The sequence below is a fragment of the Myotis lucifugus genome, unplaced genomic scaffold (genome assembly GCF_000147115.1).
Source record: "Myotis lucifugus unplaced genomic scaffold, Myoluc2.0 scaffold_151, whole genome shotgun sequence".
Classification (NCBI taxonomy): Eukaryota; Metazoa; Chordata; class Mammalia; order Chiroptera; family Vespertilionidae; genus Myotis; species Myotis lucifugus.
In genome coordinates this window covers 1468088-1492275 of record NW_005871199.1, presented here as the reverse complement: position 1 = coordinate 1492275, position 24188 = coordinate 1468088, and the positions used below count along the sequence as shown (strand labels likewise).

Sequence of the window (24188 nt, the reverse complement as noted above, 5' to 3'; positions counted from 1 at the left end):
CTCTCCAAATCCTAAGCTTGCTTTACAAATGCTTCCTTGCTCACAATTGTACTTGTTGGAGACATACACAATTATCCACACAGTATAGCCCAGGTCACCACCAGCCACTCCCTGAACATCTTTGATCTCATCCCACCCATAATCCCTTTCCAAAACTGAATTACACAAAGGATCAAACAAAACCCACACGGCCATGAATTTGAGAGATTCAGATTGCCTCCAGAGACACCAAGTGCAGAAGTCAAAGGGGACAGCTGGACAAGAGCAATGTGAGAGGGGAAGAGCCAACCACACCACAAAGGAAACCATACTTTATTAAACTGGAAAACAAAAACGTAATATTGGAGACAAACAGACTTAAAAAAAGAAAGGAATGGCTGGAAGAGGAAGGTGCACATGGTCACAAGGAAGGGACGAGATGGGTGGTCTGCGGTATCTGTGTGAGCCTCCGAAGTGTGCAGGCACACCAACCATCCTTTCCCCACACTCAGACCAAAGCCAATCCAATCATATCTTCAGAGATGTATCCAGGCTTTTCTTTTTGCATTCTGTAGTTGGTTTCACCTTCAGCCCTGGACAGTCATGTAGGGTCTTTGCTGGAGAAAATGTAGATATTCCAAGGACAGGCCTTCGCCACAAAGCGGCAATTTCAGCTCCTGGAGAAGTTTCCTACTCTTTGCACTCACCAGAGAAGCCAGGGGCCCTTGGCTGAAGCCCCAAATCTCAAAGAAAAATGTCAAACCTTGAGAACTAGTTATTTTATTAAGTGATAATACACATTTCAAAAGGATTTCAATGTTGTTGCCTCTAAAGCATGTACTTGTTTTGTTTTCCACACTGAACACGTGAGAATATCATAGAACATCTCTAATTTTAACAGGCACCCCCGCCCGTTCAAAAAAGGGGAGGGGAGGAAAAAGGGGGGAAAGCAGTAATTTACAGCGGCTTCAAAACAATAACAGCTGAAGCTTAATTCTGCATGAACCAGTAATTTCAGGAAATAGTGACTATTCTGCAATTAGGAAGTCTAGCATATTCACATTATCTAGAGAGGTTTGCTGTACCATATATATCACAAACATCGTATCTCTGGGATTGGAAAGGATAAGAGTCCTACTCTCTGATCATTTTACCCTCCCTGGAATCAAACCGAATTCTACTCACTCTCAACATTTGGGGGGGCAGAAGCAGGGAGAGCTTCCCTCTAAGCTCACTGAAGAGTAAACTTACAAACTACTTAAGGACTCTCATTTCTGATGCTGTATCAGAGTTTTAGGTGGTACCAGTGTATTCACAACCCCCACTAATTCTCTGTCTGTGATTTTACAGTGAGCACCAAAGACCTTAGTAACAACTTCACATATTCTGCTTTCCTGTGAATCATGTCCTTTCCAAGACACACTATGTTATGCTTTCTTTAAAAAATATCTTGTTTATTTTTTTTAACTCAGGTTGAAATACAAAAGTCAGAGCATGGGCACGGAGTTTTAAATCACAGACACAGAAAGAATAAAACCCCTTTGTTTCATGTTATGAATACCAGAATTGTCTTTTGTTTCACTATATCACATATGTACATTGTCGTCTTCATTTACTGCTGTAGACAAGAGTTCCTTAAAGTGAACAACTCAAAGTCACACAAATCCTCACTTCCATCCTAAACAAGCGCTTGGAGGATTTTGTGGCTTAAAAACAAAACAGCCCACAAAAGAAAGCCAGCCCTTAAAAGTCCATCTTTAGAACTGTACACGGTCTTCCTTTCATGTATTAGCCATCATACTTTTGAGGACAATTTCTCTGCCCCAACATTCAGGAGGCCACTTTCCTGACATCCCCATATTTTCTTATAAAACCAAATGGTCAGAGAGCCTTTTCAAGTAAACACTACTTTTAGCTTAAACAAGAGCAGCAGAAAGAATTCACATTCTTTTATTCTAGAATGAAAAACATCCCCCTTAATTTCTGCACACAAAAAAAATAATTCTATTTCAGTTGAGTCAAATAGAACTCCCCCTCCCCACCCTCACTGCCCTTATACGTTTTCCTAAACAAATGTCTGAGGACTCAATGTAACTATACTGTTTCTTTGCTTTGCTACACTATTTACCCCATCCCACATACAAGGTCATGGTATCATGCATTTTTGGTGTGGGAGAGCCACAGGGCAGAGAGGCTTGAGAGGGTCAAAGGAAGAAAGAACAGTTAGTTGGCCTAGGACCAGAAATGCATCAGGGAGATGAATGACTTGCAGCACCCTAACCACAGGACACATAGCGAGCCCAAATAAATAACATGGAATAACTTAGAACCCCCAAACTATGACACACCTGGCTTAAGCTGTTCTTTATCTGAAAAGCAAGTTTATTTTGAGACAAAGCATCACCTTCTGTCACTACATTGTCTTCTCCCCCACCTTTGATGTTTCACTGCAGGAATCCAAAGCAATCCCACTTCCTGTAGTTCTATACTAACACGGAAGAAAATAGGAAACTTACTAGGATTCTCTAAAACACTCAACTCATATTGTTTTACTCATCAAGCTGGAGTTTACCCGTGTGTGTACCTTAGGATAAGACACTAAATAACAAATAGTAACGCAACATTTGCTTTTCAATGTCCCTAAAATATAAAGATAGAAACACTCAAAGTGCTGTGATTGTCTATCCCCCAGTACTCTCTGTAGAAACACAAATAAGCCTTTCAGTTCAGGGAGAACTTTCTATGTGAAATGACTAAGAGCAGAAACATCCTTTATTTCCTACTGGGAGTGGGAAGTGAGGATAAGGCTCGAGCCTTGATATGTGATGGGCAGCTACTGTGGAGTGGGGTAAATTTGGATTTCTCATGTCCTCCAGTTTCCTCTGTAAAAATATGTCTAGTAATACTCACTTGTTACGAGGACACATCTGAAGAGGTGTAATATAAAGAATGATGCTGTGGAACCTTCTTTGAAATAAATACCAAGAATGGGGTGAATACAGGAGCACGGCAAGGGGAAAGGAAAGATAAAGACAACGAACCCCCTCTCCCTGGTAGTTAACCTTTGCTGAAATATGCCAACAAGTATCACTTAGGTTAGGGAGGCACCAGGGTAAAAAATGTCTACTTCTTACATTAAAAAAACACAGGGACAATAGTACAGTTCCATCTCTGTAACAACTGTCAACTGGAGTGACTTTCTGGCCACAGCAGAAGCGAAGCTGAGAAAGCCAAGAAAGAAAAGCAGGAAGAGCTGGGTGTCAGAGGAGCGGAACTATCTCAAAAACGGTTCCCACTCTCTCGTTTATGAAGGATGGGCAGGTCACATCACACTGTTAATAGTCCCTTTCTCTAACTCTCTATTGTAATTACTCTGTATTTTAACCTCAAAATATATTCAGCCTGCTCTTTTCCATCCCAAAAACAAAGAGGAAAAACGTTTCCTAGGACAGAAGAGCATCTCCTCAGTTACGGCCTGACAGTGCTGTGGAAGAGGCTGCCTTTTGTGTGGTTGTTAAATTAAGATTTGAGGAGAAAGGTAAAGAGCTCAACTTCTACACGCCTTTCGAAACAAACAAACAAAGCAGAAGAGCATGACAGCGCTGAGCTCTCCCACATTTCCTCCCTTGCAACATCTCTTGGCTGTCAGCAGGGCACAGAGCCACAAGGAAGGGAGCCAAGCTGGTTACAGCAGTTAGGGTAGCTGCAGAGAGAAGGGGGCAGGAACCCTTCCATTGACTGATAAGCCAAACCCAAAATAACATCCCAACATTGCACATTATTATCTGTTCTGGTGGAAGTTTTATTTCAAATGCAGTAATACTCTTCAATAGATGGGGTAATAGCAGATTTGTTTTTCTTCCCATCCCTCAAACTCCCAGCCAAAGGAAGTGGCTTTGGTTGTGTTCCTTTGCCTGCTCCCCTCCACCCCCTAAAATACAAACAACTCGGGGAAGGTAGGTAAGTGCCGTGGGAGGGAGGACTGGATGGAATAGTGAAATGTAAGCATATATGTACGACTTTTTACTTTGGAAGGGAGGCCCTTGGTCATAGAAAAATAAATCAAAGGAGGAAAAACAAACAACAATAAACCAAACTCCTACTTCCAATGCTCTCTCGACTGTTCAAAATGCCTTTCCCTGGGTCTCCATCAGTACCTGGGAGGGAAGAATGGGCGTTTTGGTGCAAAGAACGGAGGGCCCCTAACAAAAGGTGGCCTGGGTCTCTTTAAACTGTGGAACGGGTCTCTGCCGAGAAAAGGTTCCCTAGGCCGAAAGTCTGGCCGGGGATTCCGCAAAATCATACCACTCCGGTTGATGATGTCTCTGTGTGAGGGACCCAAGGGGAGGCCACCGCTGCTGTTGCTGCCTCCCCCACCTCCTCCATGGGCTGGGCCCAGGTGCTCCAGAGAATGGGAGGGTAGGCTCAGGCTCTCACGTACACGGCTAAGGCCAGGGCCGTTGAGGTCCCGTTGGGTGGGGCCCCCGTGGTCCCTGGGTCCTGGGAGCACCCCAAAATGATCAGCCAAGGTCCCTTGAAGGAGAGAACTATGGTCCTTGGGAAATACTGCCACTGCTCCTGCCACTCCGTGCTCTGCCAGTGGTGGGGCTGGGAAGGGTACAACCCCAGAGTGGTCAACAGGGGGAGGTGGGGGTGGAGTAGAAAAGGGGACACCACTCCCACCACTGCTGCTATGCTCCCCAGGGGCTGGAGGGGGTGGGGTGGGGAAAGGAACTCCGCTGTGCTCTCCAGGAGTGGGGGGCGGGGCAGCATGGGCCAAGGCGGCCTCCTTTGTGAAGGGGTTCGAAAGATCCACAGAGGGTAGATGAGCGGGTGCCTCTCGAGAGAAGACACCACCACGATCCTTAGGAGGGGCAGGCGGGGCAGATGACGGCCCCACTGCCTCTCTTTGGAAGGGTGTCCCATGTTCCAAGGGGGATGGGGGAAGATGATGCTCAAATGTTGAGTTGAAACTGTTGGAACGAAAGCTGCCGACACTTTCCTGAAATTGGGGTGCCCGCTCCTTGTATGGTGCTGCTTTAAAGCCAGTGAGGCCTCCGCTGCCCCCACCCCCAAGGGATGCCAACTCAGAGGCACTTGAGGGGCCATTGTCAAAAGAGCTGCCTGAGGTGCTCAGATCAAACCAACCCACCCTTGAAGCCTCACGCCCATGTCCTCTATTTCCCTTCCCAGGAACTCGGACCGACTCTACGGTCTGTATGGGCTCCCCGGACATCCTCCTGTTGGATGCATTGTGGTAACCCAGGGTTTCTATAGGGGCCCCCTTTTCTTCAGTGCTGTCAGGCAAGTCTAAGCAGGAGGAGGAGACTCGGGTTTCTATGCGGTGGTAGTGCTCTTCTTGCTGCTGCTGCTCAGTGGTGGTCAAGCTGGGCTGGGTGAGGTTTGAGAGACTGACACCTTCACTTGAAGTGCCCTTGCTGGGGGCCTGGACAAAATGCTTATCATCTGAGGGCTTTCGTGAGGCGTTTTTAAGCATATTCTTAAACTCAATCGTCGACGTGGTGGAAATGGTGGAGGCCAGGACTTTCTCCACGCCTGATGTGGGTGGATGGCCCGTGGGAGCAGCAAGGGTATTCTGCGGAGAGAAAAGGGAACGATGTGGGACTGGGTGAGGAGAGTCTGGGTACTGCTTCTGTGGCAAAGTGAGATGCCCAGTGGTAGATTGAGACAAGCTATTGTGGTTGGAGTCAGGGGTGAAAAATGAATCATTCTTACTCGGTGACGGTGACCGGTTAGACCCAGATTCATTCCCTCTTATGCTGAAGGCACCAAACAGCCCAGGGGAAGGTGAGAGAAGGTCACAGTTCTCACTAGAGTCCAGGAGGGCCCTTACAGATGGAGGGAAGGCAGACTTTACCCCAAATTCTTGGGCCCTGTGGCTGTAACTGGACAGGATTGGCTGGTAGTCGGTGGTCTCAGAGAGCTTGCTGGATTTCAGGATAGACTTGGCTGGTTTCTTCTCTAGGTTCATCATGGCAGAGGGTGGAGGCCCTGAATACTCAAAATCTCGGTAATCCTCGTCTTCCTGGAAAGAAGTATCTGGATAGAACTTCTCCTGTGAAGAGTCCATCAGGGAAGATGGTCTCTCCATTCCATCAGAAGGCTGCTTATAGGATGATTCACTGACCAGGCCAAAGGGTCGAAATGTAGGTACAGAATTGGAAAGCTCCCTGGGGTAGCTCTCCTCTCGCCCGGGGGGCGGTGATCTTGTACTGCTGGGCGTTGAAGAACCGGGGCTAATGATCTTAGAAAGCAGGGACATGGTATCTACACTGCTGGACGTGGGCTTGTCCATCATCTCATCTTGGGTGGGCGTCCCACTGCGTTCATCCCGCACAGGGGTTCCATCAATGTTGTCAACTGAAGTGCTGGTAGGGCCACGCTGGAAGTCTGAGGGATGGCTTTCTGCTGGGGCACTGGACCCCAAACTGCTCAGGATTGGGATGTTTAAGTTTAAGCCACTGAAACCAGGATTACCTTTTAAGAAGTTATGGATTTTCATTTCCAGGCTTGGGGAGGTGGACTCGGACTCCAGCTTTGGCTTGGAGCTCTCTGAAGATTGGCACATGGCAACTTCAGGAGGTGGGGCAGCAGGGCCAGTATTGTGGGTGCCTGTAAACCCCAGAGAGGTGGACGGCAGCTTGAACGTAGTGCTTGGAAGCCCTGGGCTTTGCCCAATTGAGGCCTTGCTGACTGAAGTGGAAGAGACTTCAGATGTCGATGAATTAGGAGAATAGTTGAAGCCTTTGGGAATAAAGGATTGGGTATTGGAGGGTAGATTTCTTCCTTTTATGTTAGAGACTGTAGTGGTGTTGGCAGGGGAAGCTGAAGTGCTCTGGGATGCAGCTTCACTGGCTGGAGCTGGGTTCCCAGTAACGCTCTGAAGTAAAGACGACAGGCCTGTAGAAGCAGAGATTAGAGGAGTTAAAAAGAACAACTCCCTGCCTTACAATAAACAATTTAGGCTAGTTGGATATTCTCATTCATTCCAGTGGGAACCAGATGGACATTAAAATGTGAGGCCAAAGGAAATCCTGACTAAACAAGCATTTCTGCTAAATGTCACAGAAAACACTGGACTTACTTGCCAATATAAAGAGAGCAAATCACTGAGATGTTTCTAGTGCAGTCATGAAACAAGCCCAACATAGCACAATGAAAGGCCACAGGAAGGGGTAGATTTTAGTGTCAGAATCATTCACAGTTTAAACAAGACAAAGCAGGAAAAGAAAGAAAGCAAAATCATTCTTAAAATAACACTTTAAGCCAGTATTTCTTTCTTTTTCTTTTTTTGTTAATCCTCACCCGAGGATATTTTTCCAATTGATTTTTAGAGAGAGTGATTGGGAGGGAAGGAAGGAGGGGGAGAGGGAGGGGAAGAGAGGAAGGGAGGGAGGGAGAGAGAGAAACAACAATGTGAGAGAGACAAATTGATTGACTGCCTCCTGCACACATCCAGACTGGGGCCTGGGGATCGAACCTGCAACCCAGGTATGTGCACTTGATCAGAATCAAACCCATGACTCTTCCGTGCTTGGGCCGGCACTCTAACCACTGAGAAACACTAACCAGGGCAAGTCAGTATTTCTTAATGTTTGATCTGTGAAACTGTTTCTCTAAATAGATATTCTTTTTTTTAAATAATTTATTTTTACTGTTGACACTATTACCGATGTCCCCATTTCCCCCTCCTTTGCCCACCTCCACCCAGCCCGTGCCCCTTCCCTCTGGCCATCACTATCTAAATAGATATTCCAACCGCCATAATTATCTCTAGTAAGTTAATGTACTTTGTTATTCTCAAGAGAGAGATAAGACATGCAAACTGCAGAAATATATTTGAATCAGGGCACTTTAAAAAGAAGCATCTTTTGCTATCTTTTTGGGGAAACAATGCTCTAAGCCAGGAGTCGCCAACCTTTCAGACCTCATGGACCACCAGTGGTCCTCGGACCACCGGTTGGCGATCACTGCTGTAAGCTATCATTTTTGGTTGTAAAATGTAGCAATAATAAACATATAAACATACACCACAAACACAAAGCTAGATCATCAAAGGCTCTGATCTTTCACAAGAAAACACACAATCCCCACCTTATAGCAGGGAAAACTCAAGGAATAATTATTGTTGGTAGTGGTAAGATTCAACCCTACTTAATGATAGACAAAACCTTCTCAGAAGCCATGAAATAGAATTTTTTGGGCAAAGGCTGAAGTCCATCAAAGCAAATCGCTCCTGTAGAAATTTTTTTAGAAAAACACAACAAAAAGATAACAAGTCTTATACATTAAAATCATATTTTGAAAAATGTACCCACTTTCTAGTCATAAATGAAAACTTGTATATACTCCAACCCAAACTTATAGCTTTTAGTTATACACTAAAAGAGCTCCTTCATAATGACATGGTGAAAGAAAATAGTTCATGAAATACTTCAATTAATGTTTCTTCAAAATTTTAGTTTTAATCCATATTTGCTAAGAGATTTAAGGTCTGAAGAATTTTTCTCCATTGATTTTTTAAATTCTTTAAAAAAAATTCTTTATTGTTGGAAGTATTACATATGTCCCCTTATTTCTCCCATTGATGCCCCTAGCCCTCCCCCCCATTGATTTTTTAGAGAGAGTGGGAGGGAAAGAAGGGGGGGAGAGAGAGAAAGAGAGAGAGAGAGAGAGAGAGAGAGAGAGAGAGAGAGAGAGAGATATCAGTGAGAGAGAGACACACTGATTGGTTGTCTCCCGCACATACCCTGACTGGGGCTAGGATTAGAACCTGAAAAATACCCTTGGGTGAGGATTAACAAAATACAAAACAAAACAACCACAAAAAAACAAGAAATAAAAAAAAAGATACTATTCAGATTTCTGGCAATAGGTGAAACAGTTTTGTGCCACTAAATATTACTTTTCTTCAATCTTTTTTTCTTAATACTCACCTGAGGATATTTTTTCCATTGCTTTTCAGAGAGTGGAAGGAGGGAGTGGGGGAGAGAGAGAGAAATATTGATGTGAGAGAGACACATCGATTGGTTGCCTCCCAAATGTGCCCTGATCTGGGGCAGGGAACGAATGGACGACCCAATTACGTGCCCTTGACCAAAATCGAACCTGACACCCTTGGGTGTGCAACCTGATGCTCTAACCACTGAGCAACACCGGCCAGGGCACTTTTCTTCCATCCTAACAAGCCATACTCTACAGCAGTGGTTCTCAACCTTCCTAATGCCACGACCCTTTAATACAGTTCCTCATGTTGTGGTGACCCCCAATTTCATTGTTACAAATTGAACATAATTAAAGCATAGTGATTAATCACAAAAACAATATGTAATTATATATGTGTTTTCCGATGGTCTTAGGCGACCCCTGTGAAAGGGTCGTTCAACCCCCAAAGGGGTCGCGACCCACAGATTGAGAACCGCTGCTCTACAGCAAGCATGTCAAACTCGCAGGAGTTTGACATGCTTGCTCTACAGTCCTTTTCCCACTGAAGTCATTCTTTTGTGTTGAAAATCTGCCAATACGGGCTATGAGTGACACAATCAGAGCAAAGTTCTAAGAGATTTTCTTTATAGTCTTTGAAGAAACACATCTATTTAAGTTGCTGGGCACAGTTGTCTTAAGTTAAGGAGAATTCCACTTTCTCTAAAGAAACGGAAGGTGATGAACTGCCCTGTTATTCCACAAGTGTTGTTTTCTGGGATTCCCACTTCTCATTTTGTCAGAACACACCTAGTTCTGCTCAAATTTTGCCTGATGATAAAGCCCACATGATCTTGTTGCAACAATTTCGGGGGGTGGGGGGTGGGGAGACAAAAAGCTATTCTTGTTCCTCTTGGTTCTCTTGCATTTGCCCATACAGCCATGCAGACTCCACATGCAATGGACCGATGGACTGCAGAAGGAAACACAGCTAAGCTGGCCTGATGCTGGACTGGACTCAGCTCTAACATGGAAAGGAAACTTTGGACACTGGCTCTGATTTTAGCTCTGCTGAACCCCCAGCTACACTTCTATCACTGGACTAAGGAAAATGGGACCTTGAAATTCAAGGAATTAATTCCATGCAAATAAAAAAATCACTCATTCCCCCATGCAAGTCTCATAAAATTCTTTTTTTCAGGATATCATGAGAATTCCACTCCCACAATCAACAGTTGGAGACGAGGTAAAAGAGAGCAAACCACGATGGGACAGAGACCGGGAGATTGAAGACCAGGAAGGCACAGCATCCCTCCCTGCCATTGCCATTTCCGTTTCTCAGAAAGCTGGTTTGCAGCCTCTGGACCTCGGAGGGTGAAACAGCAGGAGAAGAACCTGGCCCAGATCGTGGTTGCAGAGCTAAATTACATCCCCCACCTCCTCTGCAGTGAGACCTGGCTGTAAAACTGAATGTGAGCCACGGGATGAGGGTGGAGCTCCCCACCTGCAGGCCTGGCTCACACACCTCTCTCCCTGCACAGCTCCCCCTCCTCGGTCCCTGGCTGTCTGGCTGGAATGGAGCCCATTCCCAGGGCAGCCACATACTGAAGATGGAAAAGTCACAAGATGCAAAGAGCCTGGGTCTCTGAATCATTGCCTGGAGGGGTGGCATCAACAAGCGCTCCCAGACGGAGAAGAGCTGCATCAGATGTATGTAATGTTAGCAAGATATAAACTTATATTGTGTTAAGCCACTGAGACTAGGGAACCATCTGCTACTTTGGCCAACTAACAAGAACTGTTACTGAATTTGGTATACTGCTGTAATACAAACTTGAAGTATTAAAAAAAAGAAAAGCTTTTTCTTTAAGATATATCTATCCAAGAAGCTAAAAAAAAGAAGCTAAAACAAGTGAGTTCAAGATTTTTACTATTAATTATAGGCTAGAAGGGAGAATCATAAACATGATGCTAATCTCTAAAACTAATTATCTCTGAAATTAGTAGTGTAAGATGTGCTATAGTATTATCATTAATTCTTTATTGCTGGTCTATGAATGGGGATATGAATTATCATTTAGTACTATTTAGTTCATCCCTGGCTGGTAGAACATTGTCCCTTAGACCAAAAGGTGGCAGGTTTGGTTCCCCATCAACCTGGCACATACCCAGGTTGCGGGTTTGATCCTCATTCAGGGCACATGTGGAAGGCATTGATTGACATTTTTCTCTCACATCGATGTTTCTGTCTCTTTCTCTCTCCCTCCCTCCCTCTCAACCTACCTCTCTCTAAAAATCAATTTAAAAAATCGTATTTAGTTCAATGTAATAAAATTGTCCTATATCTTAAGACAAAGTTCACTATAATATAGTGCTTGGCTGATCCACTTACAGAACAGTTAGGAAATAAAATTAGTAGATACCAGTAATGTTCTCTATTCATATAAAGCAGAGTTCCTCAACCTCAGTACTACTGGCACTTGGGGCTGGAGAATTCTTTATTGTGGGGCTGTCCTGTGCACTGTAGAATGTTCAGCTGCTACCCTGGCCTTCATGCATTAGATGCAGCAGCATCCCCACCCACCCCAGTTATGACAAACAACGCCTTTAGGCCACTGGCAAATATCCCCTAGAGCTTCCTGGTTGAGATCTAGTGATAGAGAGTAAATCACTAGAAAGATACTGTTCTGGTATCTGTAATTAATGCATAATTATACTGAGATACTTGTGTTGGTAGCTGGAGGGTCTGGGAACAGAGAGCAGGTTAAGTTTATGAAAAAAATATTAGAAGCGAACAGTTTTAAGCCCAACCCAGATAATTAGCAAAGCTGAAGAGAGGTTCAAATAAGGTAGAGATTATATGTAACCAAAAACAAAAAGACTCACTACATATCTATAAATAGAGGCCTCTATAAAACAGGACATAAATGAGACAATCATATCTCGTAAGATATTTGATAGCAGATTGACCTTTCTGACTGTCTTTAGCTTCGGTTAACATTAAAATATGTAAACCTCAACATATACTAACCTGTACTAAGAGCTGGGATAAATGCAGCCCCTAGGGGTGCCATGGTGTAGGTGAAAGAATACCGGACTCCAGTCAAGAAATATGGCTTTTAGTCTTGGCTCATCACTGAATAGGTAGATGTGTGACCTTAAGCAGGTCACATTACCTCACTGAGCCTTAATCTCCTTACCTGAAAAGGAGGGGATTAGACTAGATGATATTTAAAGTCTTCTTCATCTTTGATACTTTATAATACTACAAATGCCAGCTCACAGATGATAAATATAAAGAGAATAATTAATCAACTATATTATATATTTCACTAGAGGCCCAAAGCACGAAATTCGTGCAAGAGTAGGCCTTCCTTCCCCCTGCTGCTGGCACCGGCTTCCCTCCGGCACTCAGCTTCGTACAGAAGGTCATCTGGAAGGACGTCTGGCATAATTAGCATATTATGCTTTTAGTATTATAGATGGCTTTGGATTCTTTTCTTTTTTCTCAGAAATGGAGCCCAGGCTTAAGCCTGAGACAAGCACTCGCAGTGCGAGTCCCTCTGGCCATCAGCTTACCTTGCAGGGCAGGGGCTGACTGGGTCTGGGTTTTGGAAAGAGCAGACAGAATGCTCTCCGGGGTGATGTCCACTTTCGAGAGGATATTGGCCAGAGGGTTGTGAGATGCTGTCGGGGCAGGTGCAGGTGTTTTCAGGCCACTGGAGAGGTTGCCAGGGCTTGTAGGCGTCACTGGAGAAGGTCTTGATGCAGGACTGACCCCTGGTGGCAGAAAGATTGACTCAAGCAAATGCAACTCAAAATGACTTTTAAATCCATGATACTTTCCACTCAAAATTTTTCTGTGGCTGATTCACAAATGGTCCATATCATGGCTTATACAAAAATAAAAAAAATAAAAAATCTGAAAATTACATGAAGATTTGCTTCCATCTAGTTGGAACCCCCCTAAAATAAACGAATATTAAGTTTTTCTCATATGTAATTCCCTTAGTTTTGAGAGCTCCAACAGAAAAAGACTAAGGAACCTATTCCTTTTTTCTCTACGAAACGAAACCTACACCTCAGAGTACTTAGGTGCCCCCAAAATATTGCTGACTGATTATAATCAGAGCCACTGGAATTGTATAACTCAGCCACAGCATAATTTTAAGTGATTAATAAGATTTTACTTTTGAAATGGCCTATAAAATGAGATTATATAAGCAACCTCCTTTATATTTTTACATTTTAAAACAATTGACTGATTTTTAACATAGGGAAAAAGTATATAAAGATAAAATAATTTTTGATTTTTTTAATGATCAAAAATATGAACAGGTATTTCACACAAAAAATCATAAGCAAATGAAAAAATATTTAAACCACATCTTTAATCAAAAGGATGCAAATTAAAACAAACAACTTTTAAAGATTGAATTTAATAAAGATTAAAACAAAACAAAATAGTTTTGGAGAAGCTGAGGCACAACGGGGACTTTTATATAGTACTTGGAACATAAATAGTACATTTTTGGAGATCATTGTAATTATAACATGAAAGGACTTAAACAATCTAAGTGCTGATTTTTTGGAGAATCTATCTTTTAGAAATAATATATTTAAGTACTTATGAAGAAATGAAATAATTGGGATTTTCTTCAAAATAATCAGGATTGGGTAGGCCATGTGTTTATGTAGTTGAAGATGAGTGATGAGTATGTGGAGGTGCTCTACATACTCATTAAAATTTCCATTTAAAAAAAAAAGCCCTATATTCACATCAACCCTTATAGGAAGGGTTGTGCATAAAATTTTAGCATCATGGTTGTTCATGAAAAACAGTGAAAAATTGGAAACATACTGGATGTCTAATAATTAAAAGGCTTAAATAAATAATAAAAAACTATATAGCTGAAATTTTAAATAGCTGGTTTCAAAACAGTATATGCAATATGATTCAATTATGAAAAGAAAAATTATTACAAATATTTAATCTCCCAAAACATTCAGATACACACACACTTGTAAGGTTATATACAAGTGATTTCCTTTGGGGTAGAGTTATATTTATTTTATTCTCTTCACTTACTTTCTAATTTTTCTATAATGACCAAGTGTTGGTTTTATTTTTATATTAAAATATTACTTTTAAGTAAATTTAAAAAATTACTTTTAATTTTAAAAATTCAACAAAAAACAGACTGATGGTTCAATTAGAACGATGACAGTCAGCCTTTAATCCTCTTTACGGGGCTTGCTTACCTGTATTTTTCATGACTGATGTTAGGCTACTGAGGATGGAACTGATCTTTGCCAGATCCACATTAGCCAGGTTTGGCAAAGCCAATGCTGGAGAAGGGGACAGAAGGGAAGTATTCACAGGTTTTGGAAGAGGCGAGGTTGCTGTCATGGTCACAGGCACTGGGGTACATGAAGAGGCCTTTGAGATACTTTCTGTTGGCTTTGTAGGTACAGAAGTAGATACAGCTGACTTCTCCACAGGTTTTTCCTTCCTGTCCTCTACTATTTAAACAAAGAGAACAAATATTATTGTATCTTATTACTATCCAGACTCTATTTCCAGTATGAAACAGCATGTCCTACTAGTTCCTGATTTGGGAGTAAAAAGCACTATGCTTTATAGAAAACCACTCACTTCATGATTTTTTAAAAGCCCCACTCTTTATAATTTATGATCCTTCCTGACTTCAACACTTGCTTAAAAGAAATTTCCCAAATTCATACTTTATCTTATTTATCAAACTGGCAACCAACTGAGCCACACCGGCCAGAGCTATCCGGATTAATTTTGAAAGTGTGGTAAACAAACTGTTGCTTTGGAATCTTGAAGGTTAAGAGTGACAGAGAAGAGGGAATTTCAGTATAAGTGCTCCTCCCTCTAGAGCAGTACTGTTCAATAAAAATGTAATTCAAGCTACATATAAGTTTAAATTTTCTAGTAGCCACAATAAGGTAAAATTAATTTTAATGTCTTATTTATTTCAATATATTAATGTGTACCTTTTATACTTAGAGCACATCTCAAGCTTGATAAGCCACATTTCAAATGCTCAACAGTCACATGTAGCTAGTGGCTACCATATTGAACAACATAGATCCTGAGCAATGATTCTTCACCCACGTGGCTTACCAAATCCTGAACTATTGCTCTGGAGACAATAATGCTTGCTACCTTGGTATTCTACCTTATAAGGATTGAACTATCTTTAATAAAACAATTTATTGATTTTTAGAGCGAGAGGAAGAGAGAGAAAGAGAGAGAGAGAGAGAGAGAGAGAGAGAGAGAGAGACCAATTTGTTGTTTCACTTATGTATGCATTCATTGATTGATTCTTGTATGTGCCTTAACTGGGGATAAAACCTGCAACCTTGGTGTACTGGGACAATGCTCTAACCAACTGAGCTTCCGAGCCAGAGGTAAACTATCTTTTAACATCTGCTTATGATAGATTTATTGGTGGGAAAATAAAACAGATAAAGAACAAGTTGTCTACTAATCACATAAGGACATACCAATAATTTTTGACCCATCATCTTCTACATCTGAGAGTTCCATGTCTTCCACATCACGATTATCTGTTGCAGGCTCAGGTGTGGCAGATTTCTCACTCTCCACAGTTGGTGACTGGGATTCCTCACCTCCCATTCCTTGAAAAGGAGACTCAGAACCAGTCGGGGAGGGGGCATCCATACTTGGGGAAGGAACTGGTGATTCTTCTGGATCAGGAAGGGTTGATTTCAATTGATCCAGCTTTTTCTTTAAATTGTTCACTCGATTAGCAAAGGTTTTGTATGCCTAAAAGAGAAAGAATAAGTTTCAAGTGTACAATTCCATAATACATCATCTTTGTATTGCATTGTGTGCCTACCACACAAAGTCCAGTCTCCTTCAGTCACCATATATTTGACCCCCTTTGTCCTTCTTCAACCCTCCTCTTCCCCACCTCCCTTTCCCTATGGTAACTACCATACTACTGTTGTCTGATGTACCACTATTGATGTTAACCTTGATCACGTGGCTTAAATCTTATTGATCTGATTATCTTGATTTCCAATGCTTTAAAGCTGTGTGTCTTTTTCCTGTTTTTTTTCAGTCTTGGACCATTCACTGAAAAATCATTTTGGTTGCTCATTCAAAAAACATTATTTTAAAAATGAAACGGAACAGAAAAGATTATAATAGCTTCTGCTTCTGGATATAACTGAGTAGCTTTTGTAGAGCAATTCTTCCACCAAGAACAACTAGAAGAGCCAGACATATACACATGCATCTTTTTATATGCATGCATATGTGTGCACATATATTTAAATGTATTGAAGAGTGCTGAGACAACCAAAACCTAAGTGACAAACCCTATGTATCAGGGGGAAACCATGAGGAGAGCTAAGGTGACATTCTGCAGTTACCTTCTCTCTCAGGGTTCTGATATTAGGGAAACAGGCAAGAATTTAAAAATGCAAGGCAAAAGGACAAGGCAGAGGGCCACTATTAAACATAAATGGTCTGTATAGAAAAATACTGCAGACTTGAAAAGCCAATATTCGATGAAAGAGGAAGGAAAGAACCGGCTCAACAATATGCTATTGTTTTTTCCTTCAAGATATTTGCTAAATTCTGAAGCTGCTTAAGAGACAATTAAGAAGCCAAGAAGAAAACCTCTGAGAAGCAAAGTGGAGCTTAATGTAGTTTATTGGTGGCGAGGAGACAAGGTTTAGAATTCAGTGACCATCCCAGGCTCTCAGTGGGAAAAACCGATATCCTAGAAGCTGGAATGAACCACCAGAGAAAGACAAAGCCTTGCCCAAACTGCAATTCAGCCTTAAATCAGTTTACTTTCAGATTTGATTAATTTGATCAGCTCTCACAATATCTTCCTAGCAAAGGAAAGGGTGAATCCTCCCTAGAGGAAGAAAAATCATCTAGAGACTAAAAACACTTCCACATACAATGTCCAGCATTCAATAAAAAATCAGCAGGCATGCCAAGAGAGAGGACTAAATGACCTAAAAGAAAAACAGTCACTAGAGACAAAATCACAACAGTTAAAGCCAATACTTAATTATCCGACAAAACCAACAGCTACTGTTTAACACTTGGAGTGGGGGAAACGAGTTAAGTCGGCTCGCGTGAATTGCGCGTACTCCGCGGGAGCCGTCTTTAACTCGGTTCATATAGATTTGCGGTGGAGTGCGGGAAACGTGTAAACTCGGGCTGATTGTAACTGCGTATTACCAAATACTAAATGACCTAAAAGAAAAAGTCACTGGAACAAAACCAAAAGACAGAGCCATCTTATACTTAATTATCCGACAAAACCAACAGCTACTGTTTAATATGTTCAAGAAAATAGAGAAAAATCCCCTCTCTTTCCCTTTTTGAACAATTCAGCCCAAAACCCATTAGCTGGAGCTTGATGTAATAAGTGTAAGAAAGTGCAGCCAAAATGGGGTGAGAAAAATGTCTTCATGGGAGAAAGGCATTGCACGGGATGTTTGAAGCCCAAGCAAGAAAAAGAGAAAGCCCAGACAGGAGATTAGGAAAGAGACAGACATGTTGGAACACTGGTTACACACAAGGGGATTGCTCAAATAAGTGATTATATAGAAGATAAAGGGAGCAAGGCTTTACACTGTTAAAAAAAAGCAATACAAATGTGGGAAGGAAGAAAACTAGAACAAACCTTGCATGTTGGATTGGGATTAGACAACTCATGGTTTTCAATACATATAGACAAATCCTATATAATAAAAGGCTAATATGCAAATCGACCGAATGGAGGAATGACTGGTCGCTATGATGCACACTGACCACCAGGGGGCAGACGCACGACATAGGAGCTGTCCCCTGGTGGTCAGTGTGCTCCCACAGGGGGAGCACTGCTCAGCCAGAAGCCGGGCTCACAGCTGGCAAGCGCAGCAGCGGTGGCGGGAGCCTCTCCCGCCTCTGTGGCAGTGCTAAGGATGTCCGACTGCCTAAGCCAGGGGTGGGCAAACTTTTTGACTCGAGGGCCACAATGGGTTCTTAAACTGGACCGGAGGGCCGGAACAAAAGCATGGATGGAGTGTTTGTGTGAACTAATAAAATTCAAAGTAAACATCATTACATAAAAGGGTACGGTCTTTTTTTTTTTTTTTTTTTTTAGTTTTATTCATTTCAAACGGGCCAGATCCCGGCCCGCGGGCCGTAGTTTGCCCATGGCTGGCCTAAGCCATCAGTCAGACATCCCCTGAGGGCTCCCAGAGAGGAAGGGAGAGGTAGAGAGAAATAGAAACATTAGTGATGAGACAGAATCATTCACTGGCTGCCTCCTGCATGCCCCCCACTGGGAATCAAGCCCACAACCGGGGCATGTGCCCTTGACAGGAATCGAACCTGGACCCTCTAGTCTGCTGACTCTATCCCAGTGATGGCGAACCTATGACACACGTGTCAGAAGTGACACGCGAACTCATTTTTTTGGGTTGATTTTTCTGTTAAATGGCATTTAAATATATAAAATAAATATCAAAAATATAAATCTTTGTTTTACTATGGTTGCAAATATCAAAAAATTTCTATATGTGACACGGCACCAGAGTTAAGTTAGGGTTTTTCAAAATGCTGACATGCCGAGCTCAAAAGGTTCGCCATCTCTGCTCTATCCACTCAGCAAAACCAGCTAGGGGCTTCCTTATCTTTTCCTAGCTTCTGGTGGTGGCCATTAACCCTTGGCATTCCTTTGCTTGCAGCTGCATTACTACAATATCTGCTTCAGTTGTCACATGATGTTCTCCCTATGTGTCGGTATCCAAATTTCCCTCTTTTTATTAGAACGCCAGTTATACTGGAATAAGGCCCACCCTAATTACCTCATCTCAACTTGATTACATCTGCAAAGACTCTATTTCCATGTAAGGTCACATTCACATGTACTAGGGGTTAGGGTGTCAACATATCTTTTTGGGGTACAATTCAACCCATAGCAATTAGCAAGGTAGAACTTTTCAATGGACAAGCCTAGAAGATGTCACATTAATAAAAGATATCAAGTGGAATATTATAGGTAGTAAAATCAAACTTGTGTGCTATTTGAAATAATAAAAAGAGAAGCAAACAAATCACTTCTGTGATATTGCTTCTAAAGATGCATAATCTCAATCTGATCACAAAGAAACATCACATAAATCCAAATTGGGACATTGTGCAAAATATTTGACTTATAATCTTCAAACATATTTAGATCATGAAAGTAGAGGAAAAGACTGGGGAACCATTCCAGATCAAAGGAAAATAAAGAGAAATGCAATAAATGCAAATGGTGATTCTAGACAGGATCATTTGCTTTAAAAACTGGTAAATTTGTATAGGGCCTTGAGGATTACATAATAATAGTGTCAATGTATCAATTAATTTCCTGATTAAATAGCTATATGTTATGCTTATGAAGAAGAATATAACTGGGAGGAAATACACATGAAAATATGGGGTATCCCCCAAAAATGTATACACACACTTTTTTATTAAAATACATTTTGTTTTCATTTAACAGCTATCAGCTGTTAAAAGTGTGTATACATTTTTGGGGGCACCCTGTATGTGAGGGATGGGGTATTAGCAATTTATTTTCAAACTAGAGGCCTGGTGCATGAATTTGTGCACGGGTGGGGTCCCTCGGCCTGGCTGGCTATTGGGGCCGTCTCGCCCAATCCTGATTGGGGCTGGCCAGGGGGCGGGGCCGCGGGAGGTTGGCCAGCCGTGGGAGGTTGGCTGTGGGAGCGCACTGACCACCAGAGCGGCAGCTCCTGCGTTGAACGTCCCCTGATGGTCAGTGCATGTCATAGTGACTGGTCGACCAGTCATAATGGTTGCTTAGGCTTTGAGATATATATATATATATATATATATATATATATATATATATAGAGAGAGAGAGAGAGAGAGAGAGAGAGAGAGAGGCCTGATGCACGAAATTCATGCAAGGGCCTTAGCCCCGGCCCCCACCTGCTGCGGCTTTGTCCGGAAGGAAGGATGTCCGGAAGGACGTCATGTCTAATTAGCATATTATGCTTTTATTACTATAGAACAGTGGTTCTCAACCTTCTCGCCCTTTAAATACAGTTCCTCATGTTGTGACCCAACCATAAAATTATTTTCATTGCTACTTCATAACTGTAATGTTGCTACTGTTATGAATTGTAATGTAAATATCTGATATGCAGGATGGTCTTAGGCGACCCCTGTGAAAGGGTCGTTCGACCGCCAAAGGGGTTGTGACCCACAGGTTGAGAACCGCTGCTATAGAAGATGATTCAGGAAAACAAAGTCTTCATGTATTTAAGGTATTTAAGTTTGAGATTGTTTCCAAAAAAAAGTAAGACCAAAAATATGAACAGCAAAAATGAAGAAAATATATAAACAAAATTTTACCAGAAAATTGAATTCTTTCTAAAAAGGAACCAAATGGCAATTCTTGAACTGAAAACTAAACCAACCAAAATTAATAGATAGGCGTAACAATAGATAAGAGTTAGCAGAAGAGATAATTAATGAATTAGAAGACCAGTTCATAGAAAATATCCAGAAGGAAGCACTGAGATTAAAAAAAGGATAGAAAAATACAGAAAGGAAATAAAGAAATTTGGAAAACAGCAATGAGATCTAATATATATTCATAGAGTTCCAGGAGGAAAGAAAAATGAAATGAGAAACAACTCATGAAGAGGTAACAGCCAAGAATTTCCTAAAATTTATGAAAATCATTAAGCCATTTGTTAAGGGTTGAATTGTGTTCCCCCAAAATCTTATATGTTAAAGTCCTAACTCTGTACCTCAGAATGTGGCCTTATTTGGAGAACAAAGTTTTTACAGAGGCAATCAAGTTGAAATGCAGTCATTAAGATGGGCCCTAATCCAGTGACTGATATCCTTACACAAAGGGAAAATTTGGACCTAGAGACACACATAGAGGAAAGACAACGCGAAGAAATACAGGGAGAAAATAGCCATCTGCAAGGCAAAGGAGAAGCCAGGAACAGAACCTTCCCTTACAGCCCCAGAATCAACCCTGCTGACACCTTGATTTTAGATTTCTAGTGTCCAGAAGTATGGGGCAATAAGCTATTGGGTAAGCCACCCCGTCGGAAGTACTTTGTTATAGCAGTCCTAATAAACTAATATACCATCGATTTAAATAGTTCTGCAAACCCAAAAGCATACAAACATGAAGACCACATCTATCATACCTAGACACAACATTATATAACTACTAAAAAGGAGAGACAGAGAAAATATCTCTCTCCCTCTAACATTCTTTTATTCTCCATTCTGCTATATTGATTCTGAAATGCAAATGTGACCACATTAATAGCAAATTAAAGTCCTTTTTGGTACTTAACTTTTTACTGCCTTAACTAATAAATCAGGGCTTTTAACAAAATTTCTGCCTCTGTCTCTATTGTTCTCTTTAATGTTGCCAAAGTCACAGAATGACATTGGCATTGTAATACCCCGTCTTCCAAAAGGAATGAACAACACTCCCCATTAAAAAGAGCTTTAGATGAAGCAGTTTAACTCTAGTGATAACTGCAAGAACAAATACTGAGCCTCTCAGCCACAAACCAAATCAATCTACTTCCCAAGTCAGCTCCCTCCCCAAGATAGTCATTAAAAAAATATACTCCTTATGGAGATGGGTTGCTGTAGAATATTTTATTACATGATTCTCATAGTAAATTCTGGGAAACAGAAATGTTAACCCATTTATTTTATGAATGAGGAAATTGATAGGGAGGTTAAATTTCAGTTAACTAATAATTAGTTGATGTTAGAGTTTTTTGAAAAGTTCTTATGTCTAAAGCCTGGTGGGGTGATTTTTGTTCATTTTGGAGGGAATTTTTTTCCCTATAGGAAATATTGAACACTGATAAAAAGTATAAAATAGTGTTGGGGGGGGGGGGGGGGGGGGGGGGGAAGACCCATTTTATGAGTTCCCAAAAGTGATAGGTTTGGTAAAATTTTATTACAATCTATTTCCCACGATCTTTTCCTCCTTTAAAAAAAGTTCTGATAAACTACAATATAGTGAAATAAAAAAATTAATATACTTACTACCCAAAATGTTTTGAAAAGTTAATATTTTCTAATATTTACTTTAGATCTTCTTTTAAAGTTATAGAAATTTTATAAAAGTCATGTGCTTTTTCTTTATATCGTGAATTTGACTTATTTCATACTCTGCTCTTTACATCAGTGTTTCACCATAAAATTAACCCTATCATTAAAATACTAGAGGCCCGGTGCTCAGGATTCATGCACTGGTGGGGGGCATGGCCTATGGGGATTGGCCCGCTGTGGGAGCACCGCTCATCCCGGTCTGCCAAGTGGCTATGGACCTGCCCTCTGAGTGGCTGCTCCCTGGTCCGGCACCTTCCGTGGAGCCAGAGCACTTGCCTCTCCAGGGGACCCGGTTGGGGGACAATAGCACTGAGAGGTGGCAGAGTGGGCCTCAGTCCCACAGCGGCCACAAACCTGCCTCCTAGCCTTCAGGGTCAGCTCTGCGAGCCCAGCAGCAGGCGCTGTGCGGCCTGCAGGCATCTGGAGGAGGCAGCAGGGAGTGAGGAGGAGCCTGGGGCGAGGAGGCAACATTCGCTGCCCGGGTTCCTGCCTGTCGGCCCAGGGTTCACAGTGGGAGCGTACTGACCACCAGGGGGCAGCTCCTGTGTTGAGCGTCTGCCCCCGGTGGTCAGTGTGCATCATAGCAACTGGTTGACAGGTTGCTCTGGTTGTTCTGCCATTCGGTCGCTGGGCTTTTATTATATAGGATATTATAAACTTAAAAAAGGTAAAATCTCCACCCAGTGTGGCTCAGTGGTTGAGCACTGACCCATGAACCAAGAGGTCCCTGGTTCAATTCCTGGTTAGGGCACATGCTCAGGTTGCAGTCGATTAATGATTCTCTCTCATCGATGTTTCTATCTCTCCCTCTCCCTTCCTCTCTAAAATAAATAAAAACAGTAAAAAAAAAAAAAAAGCTAAATCTCACAACTGCCTCCTACTGCTTTCAGAACTTTGTTCCTAACTACCTCTCCAGTTTTACTTATCACTTCCTCTTACAAACCCAGCTATCAGAAACTGCTCTCAGGTCTACCAGTTTTGCCATGCTGTGTTATGTTCCCATGCTTTTGAAAATGCTCATCAGAGATCATGAGCTTTCATTTATCTAATGACTGCAATTTCAGAGTTCAGCTCCTTTGGAAAAAATTTTCTCCATATCGTCTACCTCCAGTCCCAAATTAGATAAAAGTACCAATTCAATCTATTCTCACAGTACCCTCCTACTGTAACTTTTATCACACAAAATTGCAATGATGTGTTTTATTGTATTTTCTCCATCAGAGCAAAAGAATTCTGTGAGAACAATGTCTCTTTTCTCTGTATTACACAATACGTAGCACAGAGTAAGTGCTCAACAAATGCTTGCTTAATAGACCTCACCAAGCCATTTTTTGAATAGCCTCCAAAGCAGACTAAATGATTTTATATGATTCTATAAATAAAGGGCTAGGGATATAGGTCACTATTCAAAAATTATAAAGTATTTTTGGGTCAAAATGATTAACTGACCATTCCCATTCATGGTTTCTCCCTCCTGAGACTTCTATAAAACAAAAAGTAAAGGAATACAAAGGTATAAACCAACAACAAGAAATATAGCTGAGAAAAAGATTTCTACAGATTTTCAGACGACAGAATGTGAATGGAAGAGTGAGAAGTGATGAGGCAGGGTGGAGAAAAATGAGTTTAGGAGTATACAGAAAGGGAGCTATACCTAGGAAAGGAGCAAATCTGTCTTGCAGAATCCCTGAGAAACTTTGATCCAGAAAAGGATGAGTATAAAAGGATGGAGGAGTTAAGCAGTGGGGTTGAAAATAGGACAATTCATTGAAAGTGTGAATGCCAAACACTCATACCATCTCCTCTGCAGCCTTCACACTTGGTAGCCAAGGCACTATGTCTCAGGCAAAAAAATGTGAGTTCTTCTCTATAGAGTTAAAATATCCTGGCAAAAAGACTCCAGCCTTTTCACATTTAGAGCTCCTCCTGCCCAGACTAACAGCCAGCTCCTCACCTACACAGACTTTAATGGTTAAACCCAAGAAGTAGAGAATCCCTACCTATGGATAGAAAGTCCCTCAATCAATTTTTTCATAACTCATTCTTAACTAGGAATGGACAATGAGATATATGAATTTCGAGGAAAGCCAAA

At 41.7% G+C, this 24188-nt stretch overlaps 1 protein-coding gene across 6 annotated transcripts in view; it reads right to left on the bottom strand.

Annotated features, from left to right (window-relative positions):
* Positions 1-291: 291 nt before the first annotated feature.
* RPRD2 (regulation of nuclear pre-mRNA domain containing 2) overlaps positions 292-24188 on the bottom strand; it is a 64958-nt gene continuing 41061 nt past the window's right edge. Inside the window, exons 8-12 of one of the 6 annotated variants that reach the window (XM_023759161.1) lie at positions 15457-15739; positions 14185-14445; positions 12502-12702; positions 5858-6900; positions 292-5575 (exon numbers count right to left, since the gene is read on the bottom strand). In XM_023759161.1, the coding sequence (XP_023614929.1) occupies positions 4130-5575; positions 5858-6900; positions 12502-12702; positions 14185-14445; positions 15457-15739 (3234 nt within the window). In that variant the 3' untranslated portion in view covers positions 292-4129. Of the gene's footprint in view, positions 6901-12501; positions 12703-14184; positions 14446-15456; positions 15740-24188 lie in introns of all 6 variants that reach the window. The other 5 variants (XM_006095206.3, XM_023759162.1, XM_023759160.1 and 2 more) reach the window with 5 other exon arrangements.